The sequence below is a fragment of the Ranitomeya imitator genome, chromosome 9 (assembly GCF_032444005.1).
Source record: "Ranitomeya imitator isolate aRanImi1 chromosome 9, aRanImi1.pri, whole genome shotgun sequence".
NCBI classification, from domain to species: Eukaryota; Metazoa; Chordata; class Amphibia; order Anura; family Dendrobatidae; genus Ranitomeya; species Ranitomeya imitator.
Window position 1 is genome coordinate 120,493,530 of NC_091290.1, and position 22,734 is coordinate 120,516,263.

At 45.2% G+C, this 22,734-nt stretch overlaps 1 protein-coding gene across 1 annotated transcript; it reads left to right on the plus strand.

The window, feature by feature from the left end:
- The first annotated feature begins 14,496 nt into the window (after window positions 1-14,496).
- Window positions 14,497-20,022, plus strand: LOC138648822 (carbohydrate sulfotransferase 5-like). Its single transcript, XM_069738765.1, has 2 exons — window positions 14,497-14,631; window positions 17,150-20,022. Exon 2 carries the CDS (start codon window positions 17,170-17,172, stop codon window positions 18,328-18,330), a length of 1,161 nt encoding a protein of 386 aa, XP_069594866.1. The 5' UTR covers window positions 14,497-14,631; window positions 17,150-17,169; the 3' UTR covers window positions 18,331-20,022.
- Window positions 20,023-22,734: the final 2,712 nt, after the last annotated feature.

The window sequence follows — 22,734 nt, forward strand, 5'->3', positions numbered from 1 at the left end:
AGCCGAAAATGGCACGCTCTAGCGATGCGCTACACCTAAAAATCACATTGCTGTCAATGGTTGTGCTAACGGACCCGTTGCACGGCGTTAATTGTGACATTTTTGCCGTGCAACGCTGTCCGTTAGCGTTAACCCATTAACGCAATGTGAACCTAGCCTAACTAAGGGGATGATGAAGGGGGGTTTGATTTACTTTTATAGCGAGTTTTTTAGCGGATTTTTATGATTGGCAGCCGTCACACACTAAAAGACGCTTTTTATAGCAAAAAAGTTTTTGCGTCTCCACATTTTGAGACCTATAATTTTTCCATATTTTGGTCCACAGAGTCATGTGAGGTCTTGTTTTTTGCGGGACGAGTTGACGTTTTTATCGGTTACATTTTCGGACACGTGACAGTTTTTGATCGCTTTTTATTCCGATTTTTTTGTGAGGCAGAATGACCAGCTATTCATGAATTTCTTTTGGGGGAGGCGTTTATACCGTTCCGCGTTTGGTAAAATTGATGAAGCAGTTTTATTCTTCGGGTCAGTACGATTACAGCGACACCTCATTTATATCATTTTTTTTATGTTTTGGCGCTTTTATACGATAAAAGCTATTTTATAGAAAAAATAATTATTTTGGCATCGCTTTATTCAGAGGACTATAACTTTTTTATTTTTTTGGTTATGATGCTATATGGCGGCTCGTTTTTTGCGGGACAAGATGACGTTTTCAGAGGTAACATGGTTATTTATATCCGTCTTTTTGATCGCGTGTTATTCCACTCTTTGTTCAGCGTTATGATAATAAAGCGTTGTTTTTTGTCTCGTTTTTTTTTTTTTTTTTCTTACGGTGTTCACTGAAGGGGTTAACTAGTGGGCCAGTTTTATAGGTCGGGTCGTTACGGACGCGGCGATACTAAATATGTGTACTTTTATTGTTTTTTTGTTTTTTTTTTATGTAAAGAAATGTATTTATGGGAATAATATTTTTTTTTTCTGCTTTATTTAGGAATTTTTTTTTTTATTTTTTTTTTTACAAGTGTGGAAATTTTTTTTTTTACTTTTTCACTTTGTCCCAGGGGGGGACATCACAGATCACCGATCTGACAGTGTGCACAGCACTCTATCAGATCGGTGATCTGACATACAGCCGGGCAGGATTAGAGCTGCAGCTGCAGCCTGATCCTGACCCGGAAGTGCTCCCTGCAGGACCCGGATGCAGCCCGGCGGCCATTTTGGATCCGGGGACTGCAGGGAGAAGACGCTCGGTACACGGTGAGCACATCACCGTGTACCGATCGTCTCAGGGAAGCCCGCAGGGAGCCCCCTCCCTGCGCGATGCTTCCCTGCACCGCCGGCACACCACGATCATCTTTGATCGCGGTGTGCCGGGGGTTAATGTGCCGGGAGCGGTCCGTGACCGCTCCTGGCACATAGTGCCGGATGTCAGCTGCGATAGGCAGCTGACACCCGGCCGCGATCGGCCGCGCTCCCCCCGTGAGTGCGGCCGATCGCATATGACGTACTATCCCGTCCATGGGAATTAAGTCCCAGGTCACCTGGACGGGATAGTACGTCATATGGGATTAAGGGGTTAACGACCAGGCCAATTTTTGCAATTCTGACCACTGTCACTTTATGAGGTTATAACTCTGGAACGCTTCAACGGATCCCGCTGATTCTGAGACTGTTTTTTCGTGACATATTGTACTTCATGTTAGTGGTAACATTTCTTCGATATTACTTGCGATTATTTATGAAAAAGACGGAAATATGGCGAAAATTTTTAAAATTTTGCAATTTTCAAACTTTGTATTTTTATGCCCTTAAATCAGAGAGATATGTCACGAAAAATAGTTAATAAATAACATTTCCCACATGTCTACTTTACATCAGCACAATTTTGGAAACAAAATTTTTTTTTGTTAGGGAGTTATAAGGGTTAAAAGTTGACCAGCAATTTCTCATTTTTACAACACCATTTTTTTTTAGGGACCACATCACATTTGAAGTCATTTTGAGGGGTCTATATGATAGAAAATAATGAAGTGTGACACCATTCTAAAAACTACACCCCTCAAGGTTCTCAAAACCACATTCAAGAAGTTTATTAACCCTTTACGTGCTTCACAGGAACTGAAACAATGTGGAAGGAAAAAATGAACATTTAACTTTTTTTTGCAAACATCTTAATTCAGAACCATTCTTTTTATTTTCACAAGTGTAAAAACAGAAATGTAACCCTAAATTTTGTTATGCAATTTCTCCTGAATACGCCAATACCCCATATGTGGGGGTAAACCACTTTTTGGATGCACCGCAGAACTTAGAAGTGAAGGAGCGCCGTTTGACTTTTTCAATGCAGAATTGGCTGGAATTGAGATGGGACGCCATGTCACGTTTAGAGAGCCCCTGATGTGCCTAAACAGTGGAAACTCCCCACAAGTGACACCATTTTGTAAACTAGACCCCTTAAGGAACTTATCTAGATGTGTGGTGAGCACTTTAAACCCCCAAGTGCTTCACAGAAGTTTATAACGTAGAGCGGTGAAAATAAAAAATCGCTTTTGTTTACACAAAAATGATCTTTTCGCCCACAAATTCTTATTTTCACAAGGGTAACAGGAGAAATTAGACCACAAAAGTTGTTGTGCGATTTCTCCCGAATACGTCGATACCCCATATGTGAGGGTAAACCACTGTTTGGGCGCACCGCAGAGCTTGGAAGTGAAGGAGCGCCGTTTTACTTTTTCAATGTAGAATTGGCTGGAATTGAGATTGGACGCCATGTCGCGTTTGGAGAGCCCCTGATGTGCCTAAACAGTGGAAACCCCCCACAAGTGACACCATTTTGGAAACTAGACCCCTTAAGGAACTTATCGAGATGTGTGGCGAGCACTTTGAACCCCCATGTGCTTCACAGAAGTTTATAACGTAGAGCCGTGAAAAAACAAATCGAATTTTTTCTACAAAAATGATCTTTTTGCCCACAAATTTTTATTTTCACAAGGGTAACAGGAGAAATTAGACCACAAAAGTTGTTGTGCAATTTCTCCTGAGTGCGCTGATACCCAATATGTGGGGGTAAACCACTGTTAGGGCGCACCGCAGAGCTTGGAAGAGAAGGAGTGCCGTTTTACTTTTTCAATGTAGAATTGGCTGGAATTGAGATTGGACGCCATGTCGCGTTTGGAGAGCCCCTGATGTGCCTAAACAGTGGAAACCCCCCACAAGTGACCCCATTTTGGAAACTAGACCCCCCATGGAACTTATCTAGATGTGTGGTGAGAACCTTGAATGCCCAAGTGCTTCACAGAAGTTTATAATGCAGAGCCGTGAAAATAATTTTTTTTTTTTTTTTTCCACAAAAAAGATTTTTTAGCCCCCAAGTTTTTATTTTCACAACGGTAACAAGAGAAATTGGACCCCAAAAGTTGTTGTCCAATTTGTCCTGAGTATGCTGGTACCCCATATGTGGGGGTAAACCACTGTTTGGGCGCACGGCAGAGCTCGGAAGGAAGGAGCGCCGTTTTGGAATGCAGACTTTGATAGAATGGTCTGCGGGTATTATGTTGCGTTTGCAGAGCCCCTGATGTACCTAACCAGTAGAAACCCTCCACAAGTGACCCCATTTTGGAAACTAGACCCCCCAAGGAACTTATCTAGATGTGTGGTGAGAACTTTGAATGCCCAAGTGCTTCACAGAAGTTTAGAATGCAGAGTCGTGAAAATAAAAAATATTTTTTTTTCCACAAAAAAGATATTGTAGCCCCCAAGTTTTTATTTTCACAAGGGTAACAGGAGAAATTGGACTGCAATAGTTGTTGTCCAATTTATCCCGAGTACGCTGATGCGCCATATGTGGGGGTAAACCACTGTTTGGGCGCACGGCAGAGCTCGGAAGGGAAGGAGCGCCTTTTTGGAATGCAGACTTTGATAGAATGGTCTGTGGGCATTATGTTGCGATTGCAGAGCCCCTGATGTACCTAAACTGTAGTAACCCCCCACAAGTGACCCCATTTTGGAAACTAGACCCCCCAAGGAACTTATCTAGATGTGTGGTGAGAACTTTGAATGCCCAAGTGCGTCACAGAAGTTTAGAATGCAGAGTCGTGAAAATAAAAAATATTTTTTTTTCCACAAAAAAGATATTGTAGCCCCCAAGTTTTTATTTTCACAAGGGTAACAGGAGAAATTGGACTGCAATAGTTGTTGTCCAATTTATCCCGAGTACGCTGATGCGCCATATGTGGGGGTAAACCACTGTTTGGGCGCACGGCAGAGCTCGGAAGGGAAGGAGCGCCTTTTTGGAATGCAGACTTTGATAGAATGGTCTGTGGGCATTATGTTGCGATTGCAGAGCCCCTGATATACCTAAACTGTAGTAACCCCCCACAAGTGACCCCATTTTGGAAAATAGACCCCCAAAGGAACTTATATAGACGTGTGGTGAGAACTTTGAATGCCCAAGTGCTTCACAGAAGTTTAGAATGCAGAGTCGTGAAAATAAAAAATATTTTTTTTTTTTCACAAAAAAGATTTTGTAGCCCCCAAGATTTTATTTTCACAAGGGTAACAAGAGAAATTGGACCCCAGAAGTTGTTGTCCAATTTATCCCGAGTACGCTGATGCCCCATATGTGGGGGTAACCCACTGTTTGGGCGCACGGCAGAGCTCAGAAGGGAGGGAGCACCATTTGACTTTTTGAGCGCAAAATTGGCTGTCGTGTTTGGAGACCCCCTGATGTACCTAAACAGTGGAAACCCCCCAATTCTAGCTCCAACCCTAACCCCAACACACCCCTAACCCTAATCCCAACCTCATCCATAATCCTAATCACTAACCCTAACCATAATCACAACCCTTACCCCAAAACAACCCTAATGTCAACCCTAACCATAACCCTAATCAAAACCCTAAATCCAACACACCCCTAATCCTAATCTCAACCCTAACCTCAAACCTAACCCTAATCCCAATACACCCCTAATCACAACCCTAACCTTAACCCTAATCCCAAACCTAACCCTAATCCCAAGCGTAACCCTAATGCCAACACTAACCCTAATACCAACCCTAATCCAAACCCTAACCCTAATCCCAGCTCTAACCCTAACTTTAGCCCCAACCCTAGCCCTAACTTTAGCCCCAACCCTAACCCTAAGGCTACTTTCACACTTGCGTCGTTTGGCATTTCGTCGCAATCCGTCGTTTTGGACAAGAAACGGATCCTGCAAATGTGCCCGCAGGATGCGTTTTTTGCCCATAGACTTGTATTGCCGACGGATCGTGACGGATGGCCACACGTCGCGTCCGTCGTGCACTGGATCAGTTGTCTTTTGGCGGAGCGTCGGCACAAAAAAACGTTCAAAGAAACTTTTTTTGAACGTCGCATCCGCCATTTCTGACCTCGCATGCGTGGCCGTAACTCCGCCCCCTCCTCCCCAGGACAGATTGGGCAGCGGATGCGTTGAAAAACTACAGCTGCTGCCCACGTTGTGCACAATTTTCACAACGTGCGTCGGTATGACGCATTGCGACGGCCCCGTACCGACGTAAGTGTGGAAGAAGCCTAACCCTAAATTTAGCCCCAACCCTAACCCTAAATTTAGCCCCAACCCTAACCCTAAATTTAGCCCCAACCCTAGCCCTAACCCTAACCCTACCCCTAACCCTACCCCTACCCCTAACCCTACCCCTAATTTTAGCCCCAACTGCTGTTCTCCTGCCGGCCGGCAGATGGAGACAGATGGGGGGCGCACTGCCCTAGGAGCAAGAGGATCCAGGGACCTAGGTGAGTATGCTAGGGTCCCCGAATCCCCCTATTTCTCTGTCCTCTGATGTGCGATCACATCAGAGGACAGAGAATTACACTTTACTTTTTTTTTTTTTTTTTTGCGGTCGCCGGTAAACAGTTAATTACCGGCGATCGCAAAACAGGGGTCGGTAATACCGACCCCGATCGTGCTCTTTGGGGTCTCGGCTACCCCCGGCAGCCGAGACCCCAAAGATTCTCCCGGTGCCGGCCGGCGGGCGCACTGCGCATGCGCCCGCCATTTTGAAGATGGCGGCGCCCACCGGGAGACACGAGGAGCATCGGGGGAGCTAGGTGAGTATTGGGGGGCCACCTGGGACCCCTTTTCTCTGTCCTCCGATGTGCGATCACATCGGAGGACAGAGAAATTAAAAAGAGATCGCTTTTTTTTTTTTTTTTTTTTTGCGATCGCCGGTAAACGGTTAATTACCGGCGATCGCAAATGCGGGGTGGGTTAAAAACCCCCCGAATCATGTTCTCTGGGGTCTCGGCTACCCTTGGCAGCCGAGACCCCGGAGAAAATCGGCCTCTGGGGGGCGCTATTGACTTTTTCCACAGCGCCGTTAAGGAGTGAACAAGACCAATACTGGAACATTGACAGGTGGCATGGAGCAATGGAGTTAAATAGAGCAGCCAGCTAACGAATTAACCTCGTCACCTGTGGGAGGAAACTCAGAAGCCGCAGCCCCACTCACAACTACCAGAGGAAGCCCATGGACAGAACCAGCCGAAGTACCATTCACGACCACAGGAGGGAGCTTGACAACACACTCTATACACAGCTGTGCAGGCAAATCCTGTATGTATTGATAACTACAGGGAAACACTAGGCCTCAATTTTCTAAACGGTCTGTTGCCAGTAGCAACCAATCACAGCTCAGCTTTTATCTTTGAAACAGCTGTGGTAAAATGAAAGCTGCACTGTAATTGGTTGCTACAGAGAGACTTTTTTATTTGTTTTTTTAATACCCCTTTCCGACATCAGGCGTAATAGCATGCAGATGTCAGGATCCCTCCCTTTGATGTGGTGAGCCCACATCTTTCCAGGCACATGTCAGCTGTTTTGAACAAATGACATGTGCCAGGAACAGCCGTGGGTGGAATCGCGATCCGCCCGCAGCTATTAACCCGTTAAATGCCACTGTCAAACTCATGCGCTGCCGGCAATTGTGCAGAAAAACCACCCATCGGTGACCCCCATCACGTGATCGCGGCTCACTAATGGGTTGGCATGACCACCAGAGGTCTCCTGCAGACCTCTATGGTTGTCACTGCTGGAATGACCACCGGGCGGGGCTCATAGCAAGTGAGTAATTCTGCTACATACAGACAATCTGATCATCACCTGTATGTAGCAGAGCCGATCGGGTTATGGCATCTTCTATCCTCCCATGGAAACTATTGAAGCATGCCAAAAGTAGGAAAAAAAAGGTTTAACAAAAAATAAATATATATATATATATATATATATATATATATATATATATATATATATATATATATAAATATATATTGAAGTTCAAATCACCCCCCTTTCGCCCCATTCAAAATTAAATTAAAAAAAATAAAACATAGACATATTTGGTATCGCCACGTTCAGAATCGCCCAATCAATCAATAAAGAAAAGGATTAACCTGATCGCTAAACGGCGTAGCGAGAAAAAAGTCAAAACACCAGAATTACGTTTTTTGGTTGCCGTGACATTGCATTAAAATGCCATGACGAGCGATCAAAAGATCGTATCTGCACCAAAATAGTATCATTAAAAACATTAGCTCGGCACGCAAAAAATAAGTCTTCACCCAACCCCATCACGAACATTGGAGACGCTACAGGTATTGGAAAATGGTGAAATTTTTTACCTAGACATGTTAGGTGTCTATGAACTCGTAATGACCTGGAGAACCATAATGGCAGGTCAGTTTTAGCATTTAGTGAACCAAGCAAAAAAGCCAAACAAAAAACAAGTGTGGGATTGCACTTTTTTTGCAATTTCACCACTCTTGGAATTGTTTTCCCGTTTTCCAGTACACAGTATGTTAAGACCAATGGTGTCGTTCAAAAGTACAACTCATTCTGCAAAAAAAACAAGCCCTCAAATGGTCATTTTGACCAAAAAATAGTTATGGCTCTGGGAGGATGAGGAGCGAAAAACAAAAAACGCAAAAACAAAAATATCTCTGGGGGTTAAAATTGGAGGCAGATAGAGGTACATGAGTGTAGAAATGGCCGATTACATGGGGAACTGGATTATACCTGTATTCCTAGAATGAAAGTATTCCAGTCTCCATCTTTTATGGAGCGACAAAAGCTAGTAACATAGTAACATAGTTAGTAAGGCCGAAAAAAGAAATTTGTCCATCCAGTTCAGCCTATATTCCATCATAATAAATCCCCAGATCTACGTCCTTCTACAGAACCTAATAATTGTATGATACAATATTGTTCTGCTCCAGGAAGACATCCAGGCCTCTCTTGAACCCCTCGACTGAGTTCGCCATCACCACCTCCTCAGGCAAGCAATTCCAGATTCTCACTGCCCTAACAGTAAAGAATCCTCTTCTATGTTGGTGGAAAAACCTTCTCTCCTCCAGACGCAAAGAATGCCCCCTTGTGCCCGTCACTTTCCTTGGTATAAACAGATCCTCAGCGAGATATTTGTATTGTCCCTTTATATACTTATACATGGTTATTAGATCGCCCCTCAGTCGTCTTTTTTCTAGACTAAATAATCCTGCTGGGTCCCTTTCATGGTCGAGTTGTTGTTTTTTACTGTTGTGTCACAAAAGAGAATTTTAATTATAAAAAATATTTGGTTTAAAAAAAAAAAGAATAAGCAATGAGTTATAAGAGGCTAGATGACTGGGCAATAAGGGTGCATGCCAATATGTGGACCAGGGTCTAGAAGCAACACTCAATTTCGACATAAGAGTACAAGTTTTATTATCCCTTTCAGTGAGTCCTAACAATTGAGGGATACATACAGTATACCTATTAGTTGTATTCATATAGATTGCCTTAATTGTGATAAATATTTAGTATATCTGTGTGCTCATATTTACCTGGTGTCACATATCAATGTGGGCCGAATAAGGGTCCATGTACTCGGATAAGGCATAGTTATAGGTCATCAATATTAACAAATATATTTATTATACAGGACTGTCTTGATTTATCTGGTTTGGATATAGATCTTCCAGTTTTCAAAAGACGGCAAACTTGAATAAAACTAACAAGTTCTATCAGAGCTTGTATAATTGCTTTTTAACAGGCAAAAACAAACCGTGTGGAGATCGAACTGTCAGTACAATCGTTCAGTCATATACAGTTTATTTATTAATATAGTACTAATATATTCCACAGATCTGAATATTTTATAATAATGTCCCAAGTACCTCCCTGTACATGTTCCCTAAATACAATACGATAGGCCCACAGCTCCCCTCTACACAGTATGATGGGCCCACAGCTCCCCTATACACAGTATGATGGACCCACAGCTCCCCTATACACAGTATGATGGGCCCCCAGCTCCTCTATACACAGTATGATGGACCCACAGCTCCCCTATACACAGTATGATGGGCCCACAGCTCCCCTCTACACAGTATGATGAGCCCACAGCTCCCCTCTACACAGTATGATGGGCCCCCAGCTCCCTTATACACAGTATGATGGACCCACAGCTCCCCTATACACAGTATGATGGGCCCACAGCTCCCCTATACACAGTATGATGGACCCACAGCTTCCCTACACCCAGTAAGATGGGCCCACAGGTCCCCTATACACAGTATGATGGGCCCACAGCTCCTCTATACACAGTATGATGGGTCCACAGCTCCCTTATACACAGTATGATGGGGCCACAGCTCCCCTATACACAGTATGATGAGCCCACAGTTCCTCTCTACACAGTATGATGAGCCCACAGCTCCCCTCTACACATTATGATGGGCCCACAGCTCACCTATACACAGTATGATGGGCCCACAGCTCCCCTCTACACAGTATGATGGACCCACAGCTCCCCTCTACACAGTATGATGGACCCACAGCTCCCCTATACACAGTATGATGGGCCCCCAGCTCCTCTATACACAGTATGATGGGCCCACAGCTCCCCTCTACACAGTATGATGAGCCCCCAGCTCCCCTATACACAGTATGATGGGCCCACAGCTCCCTTATACACAGTATGATGGACCCACAGCTCCCCTATACACAGTATGATGGGCCCACAGCTCCTCTATACACAGTATGATGGGCCCACAGCTCCCCTCTACACAGTATGATGAGCCCACAGCTCCCCTCTACACAGTATGATGGGCCCCCAGCTCCCTTATACACAGTATGATGGACCCACAGCTCCCCTATACACAGTATGATGGGCCCACAGCTCCCCTATACACAGTATGATAGGCCCACAGCTCCCCTCTACACAGTATGATGGGCCCACAGCTCACCTATATACAGTATGATGGGCCCACAGCTCCCTATACACAGTATAATGGACCCACAGCTCCCCTATACACAGTATGATGGGCCCACAGCTCCCCTATACACAGTATGAAGGGCCCACAGCTCCACTATACACATTATCATAGTTGGAGCGCCCACTAGGGCTGTGGGGTATTCGGTACCAGGCTGGTTCTGTTCTGAAAGGGGTGGTCACGGTGGCAGTGACCCGGTCCGTGGCCCTGGGAGTCCAGTAAAAAGGGTGTGGAGATCGAACTGTCAGTACAATCGTTCAGTCATGTACAGTTTATTTATTAATATAGTACTAATATATTCCACAGAGCTGAACATTTTATAATAATGTCCCAATTACCTCCCTGTACAGGTTCCCTAAATACAATATGATAGGCCCACAGCTCCCCTCTACACAGTATGATGGGCCCACAGCTCCCCTATACACAGTATGATGGGCCCACAGCTCTCCTCTACACAGTATGATGGGCCCACAGTTCCCCTCTACACAGTATGATGGGCCCACAGCTCACCTATACACAGTATGATGGACCCACAGCTTCCCTACACACAGTATGATGGGCCCACAGCTCCCCTATACACAGTATGATGGACCCACAGCTCCTCTATACACAGTATGATGGGCCCACAGCTCCCCTCTACACAGTATGATGAGCCCCCAGCTCCCCTATACACAGTATGATGGGCCCACAGCTCCCTTATACACAGTATGATGGACCCACAGCTCCCCTATACACAGTATGATGGGCCCACAGCTCCTCTATACACAGTATGATGGGCCCACAGCTCCCCTCTACACAGTATGATGAGCCCACAGCTCCCCTCTACACAGTATGATGGGCCCCCAGCTCCCTTATACACAGTATGATGGACCCACAGCTCCCCTATACACAGTATGATGGGCCCACAGCTCCCCTATACACAGTATGATGGACCCACAGCTCCCCGGATACACAGTATGATGCACCCACAGCTTCCCTATACACAGTATGATGGACCCACAGCTTCCCTACACACAGTATGATGGGCCCACAGCTCCCCTATACACAGTATGATGGGCCCACAGCTCCTCTATACACAGTATGATGTGTCCACAGCTCCCCTAAACACAGTATGATGGGCCCACAGCTTCGCTATACACAGTATGATGGGCCCACAGCTCTCCTATACACAGTATCATAGTTGGAGCGCCCACTAGGGCCGTGGGGCACTCGGTACCGGGCCGGTTCTGTTCTTAAAGGGGTGGTAACGGTGGCAGTGACCCGGTCCGTGGCCCTGGGAGTCCAGTAAAAAGGTGGTCAATGGAAATGGGAATAAAGACTAATGTAGTAGTGTTCGTGACGCCACCTGTGGTACTCAGCCAGGGATGGCCGACGCTGCTTAAAGGGGTCCTCTGGGGATGATGGTATTGCAGTAGAGGTGGTATAGTTCCCCACAGGTAGAACTTGGTCCCCAGGGAACCCGATGTAGTTGGTACAGATGATAGATGGTGAAGCGCAGGAAAGAATTAGAAGACACAAGGTTGCAGTCTCTTTACCTTTTACTGGTAGTATGCAGGCACAGTCCAGGATACTGGTAACAGGTGATGGTGAGGTCCGGCCAGCCTGGAAGCGATTCGGAATCTCCTTAGCTAGGTGGGATTGGAAGCCTTCCTTACTGCGCTGTGTTCTATGTGCCTTGCTGTCTGAAACTTAACACAAGGTCTTCTCTTTCTTTCTGTCCCTTTTTAGGTGGACACTACCCACATGGCAGGCAACTCGAACCTTTTTTACATGGGTCCCTCTCTCGTGGTTACTCCGGGCTCTATCTGCTGCTGTGTCTTTGGGTGTAATGGTGGCCAGGAGACTTCTGCCCACCGGTCTCTGCTGGGGGGGCATACAGTTACCCCCACAACCTCTGGCCTCCGGTTTCTTGTGCTTGAACCTGGAGGGATGCCAGTCGCAGCTCCACTCCAGTTTCTCTCTCCTCCTTTACTTCTTCTCCCCTCACAGTCTCCTACAGACTGCTCTGAGTCTATTTCCTCTTCCAAGGCAGCTCCTGGTGGCTGCTGCTTCCTGGCCGGGGAAATTGTGGCAGTGACCCGGTCCGTGGCCCTGGGCGTCTAGTAAAAAGGGATTAACAGAGATGGGAAAACAAAGTCTAATGTAGTAGTTTTCGTGATGCCACCTGTGGTACTCGGCCAGGGATGGCCGACACTGCTTAAAGGGGTCCTCTGCGGATGATGGTATTGCAGCAGAGGTGGAATAGTTCCCCACAGGTAGAACTTGGTCCCCAGGGCTCCCGATGCAGTTGGTAAGGATGATGGATGGTCAAGTGCAGGAAAGAATTAGAGGACACAAGAATGCAGTCTCTTTACCTTTTACTGATGCAGTTCAGGTACACAGATTACAGGTGGTCTTTGGAATCCGAGCAGCCTGGAAGCGATTCAGAATCACCCTAGCCATATGGGGTTGGAAGCCTTCCTTACTGCGCTGTGTTTTAAGATACTTGCTGTCTGACACTTCACACAAGGTCCTCTCTTTCTCTCTCCCTTTTAGGTGGACACTACCCGCATGGCAGGCAACTCCAGTATTTTACAGGTGTCCCTTCTCGTGGTTAATCCGGGCTCTATCTGCTGCTGTGCCTTCGGGTGTAATAGTGGCCAGGAGACTTGGAATCTCATGCTCCCCGATTTCTGCTGTGGGGCATACAGTTACCCCCACAACCTCGGAATTCCGGCCTCCAGTTTCTGCGCTTGAACCTGGAGTGAGCCCAGTCACAGCTCCACTCCAGTTTCTCTCTCCTCCTTTACTTCTTCTTCCCTCACAGTCTCCTACAGACTGCTCTGTCAGGAGCCGCAGAACCACATGTCTGCTCAGCTCCAGCTCTCTTCTTGACTGACTCACTAACACCTCCTCCAGCCAGAATATATATAGGGAAGCTACCCTGAAACTGGGTCTAGAGCTCCCCCTTCTGGCCTGGAGTCAGAACAGTGTTGTATGTACGTGTTACCTGTCAAAGGGATCTTCCTTGCTTCCAGGCATGGCATCACCCTCCCCATGAGGAAGGCAATACCACTGTAACAACCAGCTTCCTGGGGTGTTACAAAAGCTCCCCTATACACAGTATGATGGGCCCACAGCTCCACTCTACACAGTATTACAGGCCCAAAGCTCCCCTCTACACAGTATGATGGGCCCATAGCTCCCCTCTACACAGTATGATGCTCCCCTTTACATTGTAATGCCCCCAAACTGTTTCATGCCCCTACAGTAACCTGCACACTGTATAATGGCCCTTTAGTAGCCCCCATATTGTTTAAGGGCCGCCACACTGTATATTGGCCTCTTAGTAGTCCCAACACTGTTTGATGGCCCCACATTGCACAAAGCCTCGTTGTAGCCCCCACACTGTATAATGGCCCCCTTATTAGCCCCCACACACTATGATGGCCCCCTTGATAGCCCACACACTATGATTGACCCAATAGTAGCCCCCACTATGTATAATGGCACTCTGTAATAGTTCCCACTATGTGTGATGGCCTATCGTTAGTAGCCCACAATATGTATGAGGGGCCCCCTTAGCAGCCCCCACTATTTATGCAGGCCCCCTTAGTAGCCCCCACACATAATGGCCATCACACAATATTACAATAAAAAAAACGTAATCTACTCACCTAACCCTGGTGAGTCCAACAGAAGTGGCATGTCCCGGGCAGACTGACATGGTGACGTTATCGTGGCGGCACTGGCGGGACTCTGATCTCCAGCGCATGTTTCAGCGCCATTACATCATCACGTCCCTCAATCTAGGATCTGCAGGTCTATAGCAACTTGCGGTCTGCAAAATGGAAAACGGTAGCGCGTTTCTCCCACAGTACGCCAATACAGCTAAGGGTAGCAGTAGCTCGGGTCCACACACAATGCTGTGAATGTATAACACTGTGGATTGTACTGCATAAATGCCTCACTCTTATCTGCCCAAGGCAGATTTTGTTGCAAAACTTCAGAAAATGAACGCCACAATCTGCACCTGTTACATTCCACCACAGATTTGTTTTGCTAATGGTGACATCAGCAATGATCTCCAGTCAAAAATAATAATAAAATGGTATGGATATCCGCAACACGTAGATATGACTAATAGAATCGTATCCACAGTACATAGTGTGCATGCAACATAACTCTTAATACCAGAATATGGACAGCCTCGGAGAGTTTGCTTTAAATAACACATTCCAGAAACCCTGTTTTTCAGGAAACCATTGTGACTGTTGATCTTCAGCTCCCTAATTTGGATTTCAGACCTCACAGTGGTGTCTCCTGTACCTGACTTACCCTCATCTCTGCCGCTCCAGGTAATAGAAAACTTCATTTATTCAACCATTATATTATTAATATAGGAATAGAGCTTGTAATATTAAAAGGGTATTCTGGTGGGAAGAAGATATCACCTATCCAGTGGAGACATTCACATCGGTGGGGTCTGAGCAGGTTTGGACTGGCCCACGGGAGAAAAGGAGAATCCTCCGGTGGGCTCCCTCTTATATGAGCAGTGCTTGGCACAATATACTTGAATCACTATATACAGACAAATGCGGCATCTTATTCATTTAATAATCTACCCAACTCATTGTTATATACATTTGTGATTGAGGAATTGTCACATTTGCATGTAGCTGAAAAGTGGGGCCCTGGAGTTGGTTACTGGTGGATCCTGGGATGCTGAGTCCCGCAACGATCTCCAGAAAGGGGCACTTTTATCCATTTAAGAATGTAGAAGCAGGTCTTAGGAATAAATGCCCCAAATGGGGACAGTGATGATAATTTCTGCCGAATATCATGGCCTTTTATAAGTACGGTAAGTAAAATAGTAAACTGTATAGGGACAGAGTGATTGTATCAATAGGTCAGTCCCCATACGTTTTGTACTGGTCTTCTTTAGTATTCCCTATGGGACTGCAGGAGAAAGTCAACTATGGTGCACGGCAGTCCCATAGAGATTGAATTCGGCGGTGGTAGAGCATACGCATTGTCGCACCATTCTAACAGGGATAAAAGTGTCGTATCCTGGTGACTGGTGCTGGTCCCATTCTTCGGACCCTCACTGATCTAGAAGTTATCACCTATCACGTGAGTAAGTGATAACATCTTCCAATTGGAATACCCTTTTAACTGATGGAACAAGTTTGATAGGGTCCTAAGCCCCCCATACACTTCAGAAAGCTCTTAGCCAAATGATGGTCCAGTCAAACGTTCGGCTATATCTCCCAACATTTCAGCACACAGGAGCACTCCTTCTGCCAAGTGCTCCTGTGTTTTCTATGAGAAAGCCGCTGCCAGGCTCCTCTGGCGGTGGCTCATCTTGCCTAGAGGAAAATAATCCGTAGTTCTAAATTGGACATACCAGATCCTTCTGTCTCTCAACATTACCTTTATGGGGAGAATCTACATTAGAGTATTAGCCAAACTTGTCGATATTGGGGGGCCCAGCTGACATTAGACTAATTATATTTAATGGAGTTCTCTAATCTGGACAATCCATTCTTAGCGCTCCCTTGTACTGTAAGTGGTAATTAGAAAATTTTAGTAGGTTTGGCTTTTCTAACATATGGTGATCAGCTGATATCGCTCAAGAATCTTCATGTGGTCGCTTATTTCCCCATCAAAAAAATGTTTTACTCCTCCTCGCTGCATTTGTGATCAAACAGAGTAGAATGGTTCCACATGTAGACAGCCACTTCCACTTAGGGTGGAGTCAGACAGACATATAACATGGATGACGATCGTCACAATGCATCGACTGGATGACAGCTCTCCTGACCCAAGCGTGACAGCTACATAGAAATACATGCTGTCACGCTCAGGTCAGGAGAGCCGCCGACCAGTCCGAGCATTACGGTCAGATGTAGCTGAGTAAAGTGTTTCGCTAGTTCCATCAGTCCAATAGACAGTAAATGTAAGGGCACCGCTCATGTCAATCATGCAAAACCATTCAATTTGGGCCCCAGAGAGGAGGAATTGGGAGCCCATTTCTAGTGGAAGTCACCACATTGGTGGATTAGAGCAAAACAGTGGCTTCTATACATGCGATGAAAACACAAGAATTATACAGTATACTGAACATTGTACAAGGGCACCTTGTTGCAGATTTTAAGTTTGGGCTGCCGAGCTCCAAATTATACCTTTGTTGATAAAGCAACATGATTTGCAGTAACAATTGAGTCTCTACGTCGTCTACCCATTGACTAACCAAATACATGAAGGACCACCTCCGTCAGTCTGTTTATTTTAGTAGCTCCTAAAGCCTCCCATGGACATTAGTCTAATGTCAGCCAAACCCATCAATGTTGACAGGATTGGACAACAGTTTAATGTGTATGGGGGCCCCCGACAGGTGATGTTGGAGGACTGGAGAGGATAAGGATCCAGCTTGTCCGATTTTGGCTTTCGGAGAGATAAGCCACCAGAGGAGTCTGACAGTGGCTCTCTCATGGAGAACACAGGAAAGTTGGGGGTGATAGCTGACGGATGAAGCATCATTTGGCTGACAGCAATCTAAAGTGAATGGGGGACTGTAGGAGCCAAAAAATATGTTAATTATGGCAGTAGTTTATCTAGAAGAAGGATAAAAGGATTTGGCCTTTGAATTCGGACTACCTGATCCTTCTCTCTCCATGTCATCTGTTGCCTTCATACTCATTTTGTGGTTGGCCGATCGCACCTATGTTGGTAGGTTTGTCCTACTTTAATACGTACGGGGGCTTTTTATTAGTAATTCTAAAAGGAACATCTAAAGGAAAAGTGAAACTACTGCATGGTCTGACAGGAGTGCATGGAAAATTGATTGATCAATGTTATTTTTTTGTTCTACAGGAATCAAAGACCAAAAAACAATGAGAAGATCCCTAGTGTTATTTTGCATAATTGCCACATTGATTGCCCTCCAAACAGTTCAACCGTTTCTCAAGTATCTGAGGACCAAATTTATTGCAACAAGCTCGGAACAAAGGCCAAAGAAAAATCATCTCATCATTCTTTCCACCTGGAGGTCTGGATCATCTCTGGTTGGTCAGTTCTTCAATCAACATCCGGATGTCTTTTATTTGAAAGAGCCATCTTGGCACGTATGGAAAACCATGCATCAAAATGATGCACACACTCTTCATATGTCAGTAAGGGATTTGGTTCGATCAGTCTTTATGTGTGACATGTCTGTATTTGATGTCTACATACAAAACAAAAGGAACTTGTCAAACCTGTTTCATTGGGAGGTTAGCAGAGCGCTCTGCTCTCCTCCCGCGTGTAGCTTCTTCTCCCGTACAGATATTGTGGATGAAACTGCTTGTAAGAAGACTTGCGGCCAATGCCCATTTCAAAAAGTTGAAGACACCTGCATTACCTACAGTCATATTGTTCTACAAGAGTTTCGAATATTCGATTTGTCCATACTTTATTCACTTTTAAATGATCCATCCATGAACCTAAAAATCCTACATGTTGTGCGTGATCCTCGAGCCATTGCCAGATCTCGGAAGGAGGTAAAGGTTGATCTGACCTTTGACAATAGCATTGTACTCAAATCCGAGAAGTCCCCAACTAATGACTTGAAAGTGTTGAAAAAAATCTGTGAAAGTCAAGTTCAAATATACAAGACGAGCAATTTTGTCGCACTACCGTTTCCTCAAGAACGATACATGTTCCTTAGGTATGAAGATCTTGTCAGAGAACCTCTCAAAATGGTCAGAGAGATATATTCATTTGCTAATCTTGAACTACCTAAAAACCTAGAGCCTTGGATTGATAAAATGACTCGTGGACCAGAGCAAAACACAAGGAAACTTTACATTGTTAACCCAAGGAATGGTCCGTACATGGCTCGAGCTTGGAGGTCTGTGCTATCCCTTAAGATGATAAAGGAAGTACAAGCTGTATGTAAAGAAGCCATGGAAATTTTCAATTACCAAACTGTAGACTCAGAAAAGGAATTGAGAAATTTGACCGTGGATATTGTGCTACCAAGACGTAGAGATGATTTCATGTGGGATATTAAGTAGGGGATGGTGCCATGCCCTTCTAGAATCAGCAATTGCAACTGGAGCTTACGATACTTTAACTTCTCCACTGACCAAGTAATCACAAGGTTCTACTAATTTGTTAAATATTGCCCCCTAATGTTTTTAAAATTTGGCTAAAATAAGGTTTTTTTTTCTCTTCAAAACATCTTGATTTACACATTAAATCAACGAAGTAAACAGCTAATACCACTGATGGAATAGGGCCCTACTAGAAGATTGCCCAATCGGAAAAGTGGTCTGTCAAAAGAGTGTTAAAAAAAATTGTGCCATTTTCCGATGCCCATAGTGTGTCTATTTTTTGTGATCTCGAGTTGGGTGAGGGCTTATTTTTTTGTACGCTTTTAATAATACCATTTTGGTGCAGATACGTTCTTTTGATCGCACCTTATTGCATTTCAATGCAATGTTGTGGCGACCCAAAAAATGTAATTGTGGCGTTTCGACTTTAATTCTCGTTACGCCGTTTAGTGATCGGGTTTTTATATTGATAGATCGGGTGATTCTGAACGCGGTGATACCAAATATGTTTATGTTTGATTTTGTTTCATTTTGAATAGGGCGAAAGGGGGGTGATTTGGACTTTTATATTTTTTTTTACTTTTTGAATATTTGTAAAAACTTATTCTTATTACTTTTGGCATATTTCAATAGTCTCCATGGGAGACTAGAAGCTGCAGTTGTCCGATCGGCTCTGCTACATACAGGCGATGATCAGATAACCTGTATGTAGCAGAATTGCTCACTTACTATGAGCACCGTCCACCGGTGCTCATAGCAATCTGGCAGTGACAACCATAGAGGTCTGCTGGAGACCTATGATTGTCATGCCAACCCATCGGCGACCCACGGTCATGTGACAAGGGCACCGATGGGTGGGATTTCCAGCGCGCTTGCCAGAAGCACGTGTTTGAAAGTGGTATTTATCTAGTTAATAGTGGCGGGTGGATCGCGATTCCACCCACGGCTGTTAGAGCCATATGTCAGTAGTTCAAAACAGGTGACATGTACCGGAAACAATGTGGGCTCAGCGCTGGAGCCCACATCAAAGGGAGGGAGTCTGACATTGGTGTATTATTACACTCGATGTCAGAAAGGGGTTGACTGAACACGTATATATTATCTAGTCCGACATTTCAGATTTATTGTTCCCTTTTCATTAGTCCCTGTAATAATTAATGTACCCAAACCTTCCTGCATAGTATCACCACAGAGCCTGGATTCCCGTCCCTTCCACACCTCAAGCTCACTTTCCATCTTCGAGCCTGCCACAGAAGAATTGACCAGGCTCCTCACTTCTTCTTGCCCTACAACCTGTTCCAGTGACCCTATCCCCTCACATCTCCTCCAGTCCCTTTCCCCAGCTGTCACTTCCTACCTAACTAAAATGTTTAACGGCTCTCTTTCATCTGGTATCTTTTCATCTTCATTTAGATATGCCGCCAAAACCCTTATTTATTATAATGATTGCCAGATCCTTCATAACAGAACGTCCTACCTATTACGTCCCCCCTATTTCCTTATAGATTGTAAGCTTGTGAGCAGGACCCTCACTCCTCCTGTAACTGGTGTTACTTTTCTTATGTCTTCATTGTATGTACATGTTCCCACTTAATTGTAAAGTGCTGTGGAATATGTTGGTGCTAAAGAATAAAATTATTATTATAGCATGGCTGTATACCTTTCCCACCTCATTTATTGATGGCACATAGTCCAGAAATAGAGATTTTGATATGTCCAATGTAATCTAGTTAGACATTACCAGGCTTAAACACATCTTCCATAAATATGTACTTTTTACCTGGTGTAAATGCTGCTGTTCTCCTGAATCCGGCGCTGTTTTTCTTTTGTTCCTGCGCCTCTCCATTCCTGAGATATGGCCTCCTCTTCCCTATATATATATAAATCTGGTATTTTTATCAAATTGGGTGTGGTCAACAAGAACACGCCCACAGAGAGGAGCTGAGGACCACACCCACTTAGACTAAATTTAAATACAGGGAAGAAGGGGCCATATATCAGGAACGGAGAGGCATAGGAACAGAACATAAACATTGCCTCATTGGCCCCAATCTCCTCCATCTCATGTCCTGATTCTGCTCTGAAGCATTACAATGAAACCCTGCAATGTGCCCTGGATGAAGCTGCTCCTCCTATACATAGAACAACTCAGCACAGACGGAGACAACCGTGGCACACGCTGCAAACACGTTTCCTGCAGCGGTGCTCCAGGTGCGCCGAACGTCTGTGGAGAAAATCTAATCTACCCGAAGATTTCATCCATTATAAGTTCATGCTAAAAACATACAACTCTGCCCTTCACCTCTCCAAACAAACCTATTTCAACACTATTGTCACCTCACTGTCCAATAACCCTAAACGTCTCTGACACTTTTCATTCCCTACTCAACCCAAGAGTGCAGGCCCCAACCACAGATCTCCGTGCTGACAATCTGGCCAATAACTTCAAAGAAAAAATTGACCACATTCGACAGGAAATCATCTCCCAATACCCTCAGACCATGCACTGTCCTCTCTCCCCCACTGCATCTAGTTCACTCTCTGACTTTGAACCAGTTACAGAAGAAGTAATCAGGCTCCTTGCATCTTCTCGCCCAACCACTTGCACCAGTGATCCCATTCCGTCACATCTCCACCTGTCCCTTTCCCCGGCTGTCACCTCTCACCTAACAAAAATATTCAACCTTTCTCTCACTTCCGATATTTTTCCCTCCTCATTTAAGCATGCCATCATACATCCATTACTTAAAAACCATCCCTTGATCAAAACTGTGCCGCTAATTATAGACCTGTCTCTAATCTCCCCTTCATCTCTAAACTCCTGGAACGCCTGGTCCACTCCCGTCTTACCCGCTATCTCTCAGATAACTCTCTTCTAGACCCTCTTCAATCTGGTTTCCGCTCTTTACACTCTACTGAAACTGCCCTCACTAAAGTCTCTAATGACCTACTAACAGCTAAATCTAATGGTCACTACTCCATGCTAATTCTCTTGGATCTCTCTGCAGCATTCGACACTGTGGATCATCAGCTCCTCCTCACTATGCTCCGCTCCATCGGCCTCAAGGACACCGTTCTCTCCTGGTTCTCCTCCTATCTCTCTGACCGATCCTTCACTGTATCTTTTGCTGGTTCCTCCTCCTCTCACCTTCCCCTTACTGTTGGGGTTCCTCAAGGATCAGTCCTAGGCCCCCTCCTCTTCTCGTTGTATACTGCCCCTATTGGACAAACAATAAGTAGATTTGGTTTCCAGTACCATCTCTATGCTGATGACACCCAATTATACACTATTTCTCCTGTTATCACGCCGACCTTTTTAGAAAACACCAGTGATTGCCTTACCGCTGTCTCTAATATCATATCCTCTATCTGAAACTGAACCTGTCAAAAACTGAACTCCTCGTGTTCTCTTCCTCTACTAACCTACCTTTGCCTGACATTGCCATCTCCGTGTGCGGTTCCACCATTACTCCAAAGCAACATGCCCACTGCCTTGGGGTCATCCTTGATTCTGACCTTTCATTCACCCCCTACATCCGATCACTGGCTCGCTCTTCTTATCTGCATCTCCAAAACATTTCTAGAATTCGCCCTTTTCTTACTCTCGACTCTGCAAAAACTCTTACTGTTTCACTTATTCATTTTCGTCTGGACTATTGTAACTCTCTACTAATCGGCCTCCCTCTTACCAAAGTCTCCCCGCTCCAATCTGTCCTGAATGCTGCTGCCAGGATCATATTCCTCACCAACCGTTACACCGATGCCTCTACCCTGTGCCAGTCATTACACTGGTTACCCATCCACTCCAGAATCCAGTACAAAACTACTACCCTCATCCACAAAGCACTCCATGGCTCGGCACCACCCTACATCTCCTCTCTGGTCTTAGTCTACCAGCCTACCCGTGCCCTCCGATCTGCTAATGACCTCAGGTTAGCATCCTCAATAATCAGAACCTCCCACTCCCGTCTCCAAGACTTTACACGTGCTGCGCCAATTCTTTGGAATGCACTACCTAGGTTAATACGATTAATCCCCAATCCCCACAGTTTTAAGCGTGCCCTAAAAACGAATTTGTTCAGATTGGCCTACCACCTCAACGCATTAACCTAACTTTCCCTGTGTGGCCCATTAAAAAAAAAAACAATCAGGTTCCTCACAACATGTTCTCATACACTTTATGCAGTTAATAGCCCTCTGTGTCTGTACTGCTACATACTTAGGCAGTTAACTGGTTCATGCAGCTTTACATGAACACCCGAGCCTTACACTATAGCTGGTCCGAATAACTAAAGCAATTGTTACCATCCACCTCTCGTGTCTCCCCTTTTCCTCATAGTCTGTAAGCTTGCGAGCAGGGCCCTC

Bases quoted from the DNA above. Each gene is read 5' to 3' on its own strand.
- LOC138648822 (XM_069738765.1), top strand. From the start codon at position 17,170: ATGAGAAGATCCCTAGTGTTATTTTGCATAATTGCCACATTGATTGCC.